Source organism: Enhydra lutris, unplaced genomic scaffold, assembly GCF_002288905.1.
Source record: "Enhydra lutris kenyoni isolate GAN:26980312 unplaced genomic scaffold, ASM228890v2 scaffoldscaffold54, whole genome shotgun sequence".
NCBI lineage: Eukaryota > Metazoa > Chordata > Mammalia > Carnivora > Mustelidae > Enhydra > Enhydra lutris.
The window spans coordinates 8,713,170-8,725,630 of NW_019154138.1; the positions used below are offsets into that span (position 1 = coordinate 8,713,170).

The 12,461-nt window shown below is 42.9% G+C and overlaps 1 protein-coding gene across 1 annotated transcript in view; it reads right to left on the reverse strand.

Annotated features, from left to right (window-relative positions):
* Positions 1-12,461, reverse strand: part of LOC111157345 (autocrine motility factor receptor) — a 41,879-nt gene that overhangs the window by 28,954 nt on the left and 464 nt on the right. Inside the window, exon 2 of the mRNA XM_022518672.1 lies at positions 2,041-2,133. Within this exon, the coding sequence (XP_022374380.1) occupies positions 2,041-2,133 (93 nt within the window). The remainder of the gene's footprint in view (positions 1-2,040; positions 2,134-12,461) is intronic.

Sequence of the window (12,461 nt, forward strand, 5' to 3'; positions counted from 1 at the left end):
TCCCAGAACCACCGGGGAGACTGACTAGGCTCCTATACATACGGTGCTGGGACATGCGCCATAGCAGGCATGACATGCCCGAAAAAAGAAAATTCCTTGCTCTAAACCTCCACAGAACAGTCTCTTTTTTTATCCCGCTTTCGGCGTTCAGTGTCTCTACCTCCAGCGAGACTTTATTTCTTGAACTTCCCTGAATCACCCACAGAGCAAACCCATGTCAATTCTGCAGAGTTCTAGCTCAAACTAGTGTTTGATAAATGCCTCCGGATGACACGCATCAGAAAAAGTCATCATGGTGGCGAGCACAGCAGAATGTCTAGAGAGCTGTGAATCACCGTGGTGGAAAGCTGAAGCGAAGGTATCGCTGTGTCTCAGCTATACTCAAATAACAAGCTTTAAATAAATAAATAAGATAAAGATGTGATCTGGACCGAAAAACTCGAAGTAGAACCACAGATGGGCCCGTTACCTCTAGAGATGGTAAAAATCTCTGCAATGCTCCAGGGTAATGTGTTCTGAAAATTTTGAACGGATACTTACCATTTCAGAAAAATGAAACCAGTAGATGGAGGCCCACTGGTGCCAGATCAGTCCACCCACGAGGAGATGGCTTGCCTACCAGACCAATGTCTGGCCTGCAAGCCAGAAGATTTTCTTCACAAAGAAAGAAGCATCAAAAGGGGCTTTTGATTCCTACCCCAAAATGACCTCCCATGGATGCTACCCCTGGGAGACACGTGGAGTTGATATTTTGGAGAAAGTGCTGAATATTCACCAGCAAAAACTCTCTGGGAGAACAAACAGTCCTGCTCATAACAGTCCTGCATCCAAGGACTCAACCGCACACTAACCTCGGTTAAGCTCAGAACTAGGACCTCAGCTGATCTGGTAACAGGGGACCTGGGTAGAAAGGGTAGGTAAGGAGCGAGGCCAATAGAAGTTCAAGGTAGCAGGTCCCTGTGTCTCATCGCTGAGATAAGAAAAAGTGAAATCTAGTTCTGTTTGTATGTTGTTGTTTTAAGGCCAGTTCTAAATTCTTTTTTTTTATTTTTTATTTATTTATTTTTTTTTTTTTTTAAAGATTTTTTTTTTATTTATTTATTTGACAGAGAGAAATCACAAGCAGGCAGAGAGGCAGGCAGAGAGAGAGGAGGAAGCAGGCCCTGCTGAGCAGAGAGCCCGATGCGGGGCTCGATCCCAGGACCCTGAGATCATGACCTGAGCTGAAGGCAGCGGCTTAACCCACTGAGCCACCCAGGCGCCCCCCAGTTCTAAATTCTTATTTGTAGATACAACATTCTACATTGCATGCTAAAACCTTTGGGCGCCTGCCAGTCTGTACAGCATGCTTGTGGCACCTTCTTCATTAAAAGCATGTCCTGCTCATATACATGTACCTTCTGGGAGTAATGTCCCAATGTCAGACTATGCCACCTGAAACAAAACAAGTCACCTAATCTTCTGCTTGTGGAAGGATGAATCTTAATTTACTTGTCCAAAGGGAGAGATTTAAATCTCTTGGTAACTCCTTTGGAAAAGAACCTATATTCTAAAGAGGGATGTTCATTATTATTCAAACTAAAACAAACGTCTGCTTCCTTAAAAACTGCACTCATGAGAGTCATGGGGAAAAGAGCTACAAGCAGCAAACAGGACTGGGACAACTCGGCTACACTGAACATGAACTGTGGATTCCAGAAAGTATTTTATCAATGCTAAGTTTCCTGAGTTTGAGCATTGTGCTACGGTTACCTACGAAAAAGTCCCCCAAGAGGGAAATACATACTGAAGTATTTGGAGGGACAGGGTTATGATGTCCACAACTTATTCTCAAATGGATCAGAAAAATACGTATAATATAAAGAAAAGACAAATGTGAAAGCACATGGGACAGAATGCTGACAACGGTGAATCTGGGTAAGGGGCGCACGGACGCTTTTCAGAGTAGTCGTGCAATCCTTCTGTAAGTTTAAAATTATATCAAACACAAAGTAAAAAAAAAAATCTGGTCACTAGAATCCATCCTAAGGTTAGACTTACCTGCCTCTCACTCACTCGAAGAGGGCCAAACACGATACACTGGATTAGCTTAGCCACCAACATCAAAACACAGCATGCGGTATTTACTAGAACCTGTATACAAACCAAAGAAAGAAAGTTTATTTCCTCCTGTTGAAAAGTAAAGGCAGGTGTAAAAATTTTGTATGAGGAATTCAACAATCACTTCTAAGGACTGGGCCTCCACAGTTCCCTGCCATTATAAGATAAGGAATATTTGAAGGCGCACACTTTTATGGGCGGTGGTGGCAGAGATGAGGAGTGGGAAGGAGAGGCACTGGCTCACCAGTTAATCACAGAGCCCTGACCCAGTATGTACCATCCAGCAGGCCACCTTCCCCTTCAGCCTTGACTGCACTGTACAAAAGGTGCAGAACTGTATGCACCTTGTAAGCCATAGGTATCTCTTAGGTGTATCATTTCCTACATTAAGATTTTGGTAGCCTTGAAGAAAGCTCTTCTAGAAAGAGTAAATGAAACAAGATGGGATTGGGAGGGAGACAAACCATAAGTGACTCTAAATCTCACAAAACAAACTGAGGGTTGATGGGCGGAGGGGGGTTGGGAGAGGGGGGGTGGGATTATGGACATTGGGGAGGGTATGTGCTATGGTGAGTGCTGTGAAGTGTGTAAACCTGGCGATTCACAGACCTGTACCCCTGGGGATAAAAATATATGTTTATAAAAAAATAAAATTAAAAAAAAAAAGTAGCAAAAAAAAAGAAAGCTCTTCTAGAAGTTGAGGTTATCATGAACTAAAACCCAGCGCCCAAACATCCTACTCTGCCCTGCCAAACAAATAGCAGATGAGGAGGAGAGTGCTGATGGTCCCCAAAAAGCCACAAGACCCTGTACATATATAGGGATATGTGTATAAACACGTATGTAGTACAATGGGACAATCTACCAGCCAAAAGATAAATGTTCTCAGTGCTCACTGCTGGCCTTCAAGGAACGGATCTGGGGCATCAGAGGGGAATGGAACTGAGGAACCAGGAAGAAGGAAGAAGCAAACTGGCAGGGCTGTCTGAGAACCGGAAGGCCACCAGGAGCCACCACTGCAAAACCAAGGCCTTCCTCAATAGGAGATGGGAAATCTTCTCTTTCCTTAGATAATTAAGAGATGGATATCCGCACACCTAAACAACAAATCTAATGCTCACAAAATGAAAGAGTGGGCTGCCCTTGACCAAGAAGCTAGTGGGACACATCTTACCACTGATGATCAAATGATTTTTAAAACTCTGCATGACCCCAAAAGCCAAAAGGACTTTGATAAAGACAGTAAACATGACTTGTATTAGAACACATGGAAATGAACCCCAACTCAATGTAAAGACTGCTTCAAGCTTTGATTCACTAACTTTACAGGAAGATGGCCATATTCTTCTTCCCGGGTCCTTCTTCCTCCTATTTTTAAAAGAAGCAAATGATACTGTGGAAGAAAAAAAAAAAAAAAGATCAAAAAAGTAATATAAGGAAACAAGTTCCTTCAGATCTATGTCTTCAGATCCCTCTCAGGACCTCACATCATGCACCCATTCGGGAGAACACACACAATGGCAGCCCCGATTCATTACAAAAAGATTAAATTACATTTAGTCCTATTCTGTCTAATGGGACAAGGAAGTACGTGATATAGTCTTAAAGAATTTAAAAAAAAAATAGTTTGGCTGAAACTGCTCTGGTAATTAATTAAACCTGCAAATAATCAGGAAAAATCCAAATCAGTTACCCAAAACATCCTGTATCCCTAATTTGTGACTCCCTGGTTGAACAGCCCTATACAAAACGGCCCAAAAAATAGCTTAGAAAATTCATTTTTAAGGAGATGAAATAGATGTGCAGAAGGTTTCTTTTCATTGTGTTTGAAACCAGCCAATGGGAACTTTAGTCATGCTAATTAAGAAAAACTTCATCAAACAAAACCACAATCACAATCCTTCATGCCACATCTCCTAGCTGAGCAGTTTTGGGGTTTTTTTGTTTTTGTTTTTTTTTTTTTGCTTTTTTGGTTTTTTAAAGTAAACTCTACCCCCAATGTGGGGCTGGACCTCACGACCCTGAGATCAAGAGTTGCATGTTCCATCGACCGAGCCTGCCAGGTGCCCCTGAATGGAATTTTTTAAGTCAGCCAAACATCCCCTGGTCTAATTACAACACAGTTTAAAAAAAAGAATTCTTGCTGGTTTTGCATGTAGTAGCATAGGAAATAAAGAAAGAAAGTCCGCACATTGAGAATTACTTGTTCAAGGCATGTGGGGGGTTAAGAAAAATGGGGGAGCTCTAGACCCTGCAAAGAGCTTTTAGAATCTACAGGACACAGAACTTGATAAGCATCTAACAACACACCTCGCAGGCTCCAGCGAGAGCAATCAATGCAGGAGAAGAAAGTAAACTTGGGTGGCTTAATCACTGCTCTATCCAAAAGCACATTCTCATATATCTTGGATTACAAAACAAAAAGTAGAGTATTATTTACTATTTCTCAGTTACATTTCTTAAAGTTCAAAAATACAGTTAAAAAAATCATAATCTTTTTTTTTAAACTGAGTCTGTCATAATTCCATCACTCACAGATAATCATTTATTTTAATTTCAATAGAAGATTTAAAAATTAGCAAGGATAAGAAGGGAAAAAGGAGAAAGTATACTGATACTAGAAAGGGAATTTATGTAGAAAGGAGAAGCTAACTTTCTGTGAACTTAATATGAAAGCTAGAGCTACACAGAATTGGAACTAAATTGCAACTAAAAATGATTTTAAGATGATGAACAAAGTGTTTTTAAAAACACCTTAACGATTATTAATAGCTATTCTATGTCTATTTATAGAAAAATGACTTAATATATGATAAATTCTCACCTTTAAAACTGATTAAAGCCTTGAAAAATTACAAATATGGAAAGAAATATAATTGTAGCATTCCTCACTTAAAAGCAAATCCCATCAACTACACTTCAGTTAGAAAAAAAAATCGCCTATCCAAAAAAAATTTTAAAAATGGGGGCTGCCTGGGTGGCTCAGTCAGTTAAGCATCTGCCTTCGGCTCAGGTCATGATCCCAGGGTCCTGGGACAGCGCCCCGCATCAGGCTCCCTGCTCAGCAGGAAGCCTGCTTCTCCCACTCCCTCTGCCTGCCGCTCCCTCTGCTTCTGCTCTGTCAAAAAATTTAAAAAATCTTTAGAAAACATTTTTTTACCATGGTCCTACGTGTGAGCGTTTGCTAAATTTCACACTGTATAAAACCATTTGTTCCTGGGCCTCCGAATAGGACAGAAAGCGAAATAAATGGATAAGTGGTGTTCTCTAACTGAAATATTTCATTCTAAAAAATTAACTAAATAAATACATTAAAGCAAATCCCAACAAGTAATTGTCTTACAGAAACCACACGTCAGCCCAGATGTAAATCCACCTTCTCACCTCCAATAATCAAAACAAGGCTCACCTCCAGCACGCCTGGTCTGAACCACACATTATCCACATAGACCACACCAAAAGTGCTAACTTCGCTTTATCTGTTCTATGCAACTAGCTAGTTTTTCCTTGCAGGCAGAACCCAGACTGAATGTAAAGATGAGGGGTTCAGGGGCGCCTGGGTGGCTCAGTGGGTTAAAGCCTCTGCCTTCGGCTCAGGTCATGATCCCAGGGTCCTGGGATCGAGCCCCGCATCGGGCTCTCTGCTCGGCGGGGAGCCCGCTTCCTCCCTCTCTCTCTCTGCCTGCCTCGCTGCCTACCTGTGATCTCTATCTGTCAAATAAATAAATAAAATCTTAAAAAAAAAAAAAAAAAAGATGAGGGGTTCATCACCGGAGCCCTGTTCACCAACAGCACAAAAATGGAGAACAATTAAATGTCCATCAGAGAGGCAAGTTCAATAAACTGCCAGCCAGCCATTCGGTGGAATACAATGAAGCCAGGATAACTAACTCAGCAGCTCTCTATTAGCATTGTATGGAACCTTCAAGATAACCTGTTCACTGTTAAAAAAGCAAGGTGTAGAAATGCCATTACCATGCTACCCTGTATGTGAAAGAGAAAGCATATGCATATGTACACACAGATTCATCTGTATAATCATAGATGGGAACAGTGTCAAGGACTTGACCAACCTGGATGTTTCTTGGTCTTCTACTTCTACTAATTACAAGAAAGTGGTAATGGGGGTGGGGCGCCTGGGTGGCTCAGTCGGTGAAGCGTCTGCCTTTGGCTCAGGTCATGATGCTGGGGGCCGGGGATGGAGACCTGCACTGGCCCCCTGCTCAGCAACGGAGCCTCCTTCTCTCTCTCCCTCTGCCCCTGTTTATGTGTGTGCTCTCTCTCTCTCTCTTTCTCGCTTGTTCGCTCTGTCTCTCAAATAAATAAATAAAATCTTAAAAAAAAAAAAAGAAAGAAAGAAAGAAAAAAGGTGGTAATGGCCACTTCTGGGATAGAGAAGCAGAAGATGTACTTTTCACTGTACCTCACTGAGACTTCTGTACCACAACCATGCATTACTTAATTTTTTAAATTAATTTTTCTTTTTTTTTCTATTTTTTTTTTTTAGATTTTATTTATTTGACAGAAAGAGAGATCACAAGTAGGCAGAGAGGCAGGCACAGGGAGAGGGGGAAGCAGAGAGCCTGATGCGGGGCTCGATCCCAGGACCTTGAGATCATGACCTGAGCCAAAGGCAGAGGCTTAACCCACTGAGCCACCCAGGCGTCCCTTTAATTAATTTTTCTAAAGTTTAGAGTCTATTAAACTTTCTGACCAGTTCTGAGGTTCCACATTTATTTTTCTCACCATCGTGGGAGACTGATAACTAGCAATCCCAAACTGGGTGGCCTCAGTGATCTTGTTACATGGTGTTCCTACTGTACTAAAATGCTTCAGAAGTTTCTCATATCTATGTCAATGTAAAAACCTTAAATACTATTTTTAAAACCTCAGGAAACATCTTTCTTTTGTGTCAGCCTACAAAAAAAAAAAAAAAAAAAAGTTTTGCTTGTTCTGAGCAGCCTATAACAAAAAACATCAGATAGTAGTGACCCCAAGGAACCCCTACTTAGTCAGGCTTAAAGTAATTCCCTTTAAGTCCCCATAAGAAAATTTCCCTCCCAGAATGGGTCTACTGTGCTACTTGGGAACAACAGAAACTAATTTATAAGACAGTTTGGCTTGAGAGGAAAAGAGAAGAGAGCAGATAACTCTCTGAAATAGCTTAGCCACGTTTTTCACTGTGTAACCCTGGAGGTATTTTATACCGTAACACGCTGGCCACCAATGGGGTGTGATTTATGAGCTTGAAATGAAAGCTGGTTAAAGTACCAGGAACTGTCTCAAGAACAGAATCAATATGGTTATTTCTTAGTCTCCTACTTAACACCTGCACTAACCACCACCTCCCCCACACACCATCGTCTCTTCCCTGGAAGAACAACTAGAACACGTTTATCTCTCCGCAGGCTCCCTGTGACAAGTATAAAATGACATAATGGGGCACTTGGGGGTGCTCTCGGTTGAGTGACCAACTCTTAGTTTCAGCTCCAGTAATGATCTCAGGGTCGTGAGACTGAGCCCTGGTCGGGCTCCACGCTCAGAGCTTAAGACTCTCTTTCCCTCTCCCTCTGCTGCACCACCCCTCCCTCCCCAGCATTCATGCTCTCTCTCTCAAATAAATGAATAAATCTTAAAAAATAAATAAACAAAACACAATAAAATGCAAAAATGCATACTCCCCCTTATCACATGGATGACAGTGTTCCTCCTTTCACAATTTCAGGGATCCTTCCTATATTTTTCAGTTGTTTATCTAGGCTTATATCATCTTATTCAGAAGTGTTCCCTTTTTCTTTAGCTGCCCAACTTTTTTTTTTTAATTTTAAAAAAATTTTTTAAGATTTTATTTATTTGACAGACAGAGATCACAAGTTGGCAGAGAGGAAGGCAGATAGAGAGAGAGGAGAAAGCAGGCTCCCCGCAGAGCAGAGAGCCTGATGTAGGACTCGATTCCAGGACTCTGGGATCATGACCTGAGCCGAAGGCAGAGGCTTTAACCCACTGAGCCACCCAGGCGCCCCTGCCCCAACATTTCTAAAGCTAATATTTTTCTCTAAACTTCACTGGAATATTCAACTCATAAAGACTCAAACCTAGTAAATTACTTTTAATCTCGAAGTTTCATAATTACATGAAGATGGGCTCTTTAAAACAGGAGTCAGCAACGTTTTCTCTAATGGGCTATCAGATAATAAATGTTTTAGGCTTAACAGGCCACACTCGCCATCAAATAATCTTCCCCTTTAAAAAAAAAAATTGAAAAATAAAAAAACCATCATTAGCTAAATGGGCTGTACAAAACAGGCCAGGCCAAACAGGCCACCAGTTTGCCCACCCCTGCTCTAAGTGGTCAGTTGTTCACTTTTCTCCATTTTCGTTTTTGGGTTTTTTTTTCCCCCTGGAGATGTGTATTTAAATTACTTGATTTGCATATAACTATGTCAGAACCTTAACACTTATATTCCCATTTCTCCATTTTACCATGTCCCGATCTTACAATTTTAGAAGAAAATCTGAAAAAAAGGAAAATAAAAAAACAACAAAGGAGACAGTAATGAAAATAATATGAATAAAGGAGTAGAAAAGCCAAACACTCCTGTACAATTCAAAACAATACGGAATAGATGGGCACCTGGGTGGCTCAGTGGGTTAAGCCTCTGCCTTCAGCTCAGGTCATGATCTCGGGGTCCTGGGATCGAGTCCCGAATCGGGCTCTCTGCTCGGCAGGGAGCCTGCTTCCTCCTCTCTCTCTCTCTCTCTCTGTGCTTGCCTCTCTGCCTACTTGTGATCTCTTTTTGTCAAATAAATAAAATCTTAAAAAAAAAACAAACACAATACGGAATGGATCAAGAGGTACTTTAACCGAAGGGTCACCTAAAAACTGTAAAATAAGCCTAGGTCACCTGAAAATTGTAAAATAAAATTAGGTAAAAAACCTAATCTCGAATGCAACTTTAGAATGAAAGTTCTAGAAAGACATGAAGAAACAAGTGATCACATCAAACCTGGGGGTTTGCTAGTGTGAGAACACTGGAGTCTTCCCTTGAACCTATTCTCAACACCCACACGGGGGGGGGGCGCAATTGGAGAGACCTCTTTGGGGGAGGTCTTAAATCACAACATCTCCTGGCCTCTTCCCACCCTCACCACTGCTGCCACAGGTCATCCTGGAGAAAACCGTTTCATCATGACAGCCCCTCTCCCCTCCCCTCCCACTTAAACCCTATGGCTCACAAAATAATGTCCATACTCCTTAGAAGGGCTGGCAAGGTTTACATAATCTGACCCTCACCCCACATCCTATGCTCCCTAATCCATCTCTCAACCATTAGTAAAAAAATCACCTGGGGGCGCCTGGGTGGCTCAGTGGGTTAAGCCTTTGCCTTCGGCTCAGGTCATAATCTCAGGGTCCTGGGATCGAGTCCCATATCGGGCTCTCTGCTGAGCAGGGAGCCTGCTTCCTCCTCTCTCTCTCTGCCTGCCTCTCTGCCTACTTGTGATCTCACTCTGTCAAATAAATAAATAAATAAAATCTTAAAAAAAAAAATGAATCACCTGGGACATTTATCAAAATGAAGACTCCAAGGCTCTGCCTTTCCCCTTGAAGTGATCCCCGGATACTATCTGAGAAACTACATTTTTCAAGTACCAGGTTGCCATTTTGAGAAATATACCCCACTCTTAATCATAGGACCCAACGGAGTTGTAATTTAAGAGCCCAGTTTATGAGCCGTTCAGCACAGGCCCTGTACTACCTTTCATATACCATCTGAGCTTCATACGCTGTTTTCTCTCCTTAAAATACACCATGCAGCTTGCTGAGATCCTTCTTACCTCCCAAGGCTGGGTTCAAATATCATCTTCCAAGCATCCTTCCCCTAGGCATCATTTTCTCTTTCCTCCAGACACTGCCATATATTTTTTTAATGGATCTATTATCACTTATCGAATTTTGCTTTGTCTATGGACTGTTTTGAGGGTGAGGGAAAGGGTTCACAGCTATGCCCTCCAGAGTGCCCCAAATGGTACCTCTGAAAGGTTTTGAATTGAGTTTGTTAATCAAAACCTCCTGTTGGGCACCTGGGTGGCTCAGTGGCTTAAAGCCTCTGCCTTCGGCTCAGGTCATGATCTCAGGGTCCTGGAATCGAGTCCCGTATCGGGCTCTCTGCTCAGCAGGGAGCCTGCTTCCCCCCACCCCCCGCCTGCTTCTGCCTACTTGTGATCTCTGTCAAATAAATAAATAAAATCTTAAAAAAAAAAAAACAAAAAACCTCCTTGAGATGCTATCAGATCTGTATTAACTTAAATTGTGCTCTACAAAGATAAGTTTTAGAAATTCCAGTATCCCAAACAACAGCTAGCAGGATTTGCAAACTGGCAGAAAGATCAGTTTTTGATTTGTCTTGCTTGGTTTTTAAAAAATTGAATCTGAATGTCTTTGGGCAGGGTGCCAAAGGGATCCATTTTGACCAGTGCCCCACCAGATATCACTCGATCATGCTATCTGTCAGCCTAAGGAAGCAGGCTTTGGAGACGGTGGCTCCTGCTCAGCTACTAGAGCAGAAAACTACGCCATGGGCGAAGAGGAAAGCTTCCAGAGCACATGTGGAGGGTCTGAGAAACCAAGGCAGGCCAGCATGAAAGCGGGAAAACCAGGAGGAAAGATGTTAGAAAAACAATTAAGATCAACTGAAAAATGAAAACCACCATCAACAGATCGGGAAGAAAAGAGAAACCTGCTTTAGGTAAGATCTCTAATGAAAAGGCTGGGGGGAAATGGAAATTTTCTCAAAAGAAATAATTTTCACAGGAAAATCAACAGGCTTTATGCAGTGTTTTATGAAGAGGTGTTAACCTGGTATTTGAACTCGAGTTTGGTAAAAACAAAAACAAAAAACTCTTAGGGGGAAAAAATCACTAAATAATACTAGTAGTTCTACAATAGTTCCAACTCAATGGCTTATTTAGGTCTCGTACTTATGTATCAAAGAATACATTATAATCTAAACATTTGGCAGAAACACTCTTCACATCACTTTAAGTTGTTTACCTGCTAACTCAAATGAAAAAATAGATCAGAAATTAAGACAAAAGAGAGGTGACTTGAGTTCTTTCTCTTCTCCCTTCTTTCCTGTTTACACAGTACCAAAGTCAAGTACACAGCAGTGAAAGAATAAAACTTCACCCTTCACTGCCTTCTAATAATCTCTTCATCAGAAGGACCAGAAGACTTAATCCACAGCCCACCGGTTCATAAATCCCACAGCTTCCTGATGAAGCACAGTGGGATTAATTATAACAAATGAGTTGTGTATCATTCTCTATCCTTGGAATATTAATCTTAGTCATTTACAGCCTACTCTTAACCCCAAATGGGAACTGTAGGAGAAGACAAGCCCCAAGACACCCCAGGAAGCCCAAGTGACAGACTTAAATCCTAGAGCAACTTTTCTGATCATTCTGTGTCTGCGTGTGTGCACGCACGTGTGCATGTACACGCCGGGCATTCAAGGCCAAGGTGGAAGCAAAGTTCTTCCAAAATACCGTTGATCTGCCCAGCTTGAAATTATCTGTCCTAACGAGCGAAACCAGCCTTTATGCCTTGTAGGTGCTGCTTATCTTGCACTGGCAGACAAACTGAAAACGCTGTTTTAAAATGGATCACTAAAAGGAGAAACTCCTGAGTGAAAACGATGAGCCAGCTCTCGACTCCGAATGTTTTACTGCCTTCAGACATCAAAGGAAACTGTCATGAATCACCAGGTAAAGGCAGCAGGAAAGAAAGCATGGTTTGTATGTGTGTTTGACCCAAACAGGACAACCATATACTTAAGGGCAGAAAGAAAAGAAAAGTTAGGGGAGACAGCCAGTCTCCTCACACAAATGTCCCAACACACCCAGATGCGTAAAATTCTCCCTTGGCCAACACAAGATTCGTCTCTGCCCCCTCCTCTTCACTGGCAGCCCATTACTAACATTCCCGTGCGGACCGAGCCGGAAAAGCCTTTCAACTTCCCTCCACAATTCCCTGAACCGCCGGGGTAACCGGCTCCCGGAGGTCCTCGAGTTTCCCTCCCGGGGTCCCTCGGGCACCACCCCCCCACTCCCTCGATTCTTCCCCTCCCCGGGCCCGGCCGCGTGCCCTCCGCGCCTCGGGGAGCCCCTTCCTCAAGCCGCCCCCGCTGTCGGCCCAGCAGCTCTCCCCGCGCCCCCAGAGCCACCCCGGCCCCTCAGCCTCCTGTCCGTCTGCAAGCTCCCCGGCGGACCCCGCCCCCCAGGCCCGCAGCCGCCAGCCCCGGGAAGGCGACCCCGGCCCAGCCACGCCCCCCGCACATAATGGGTGACATGGCGGCCCCCGC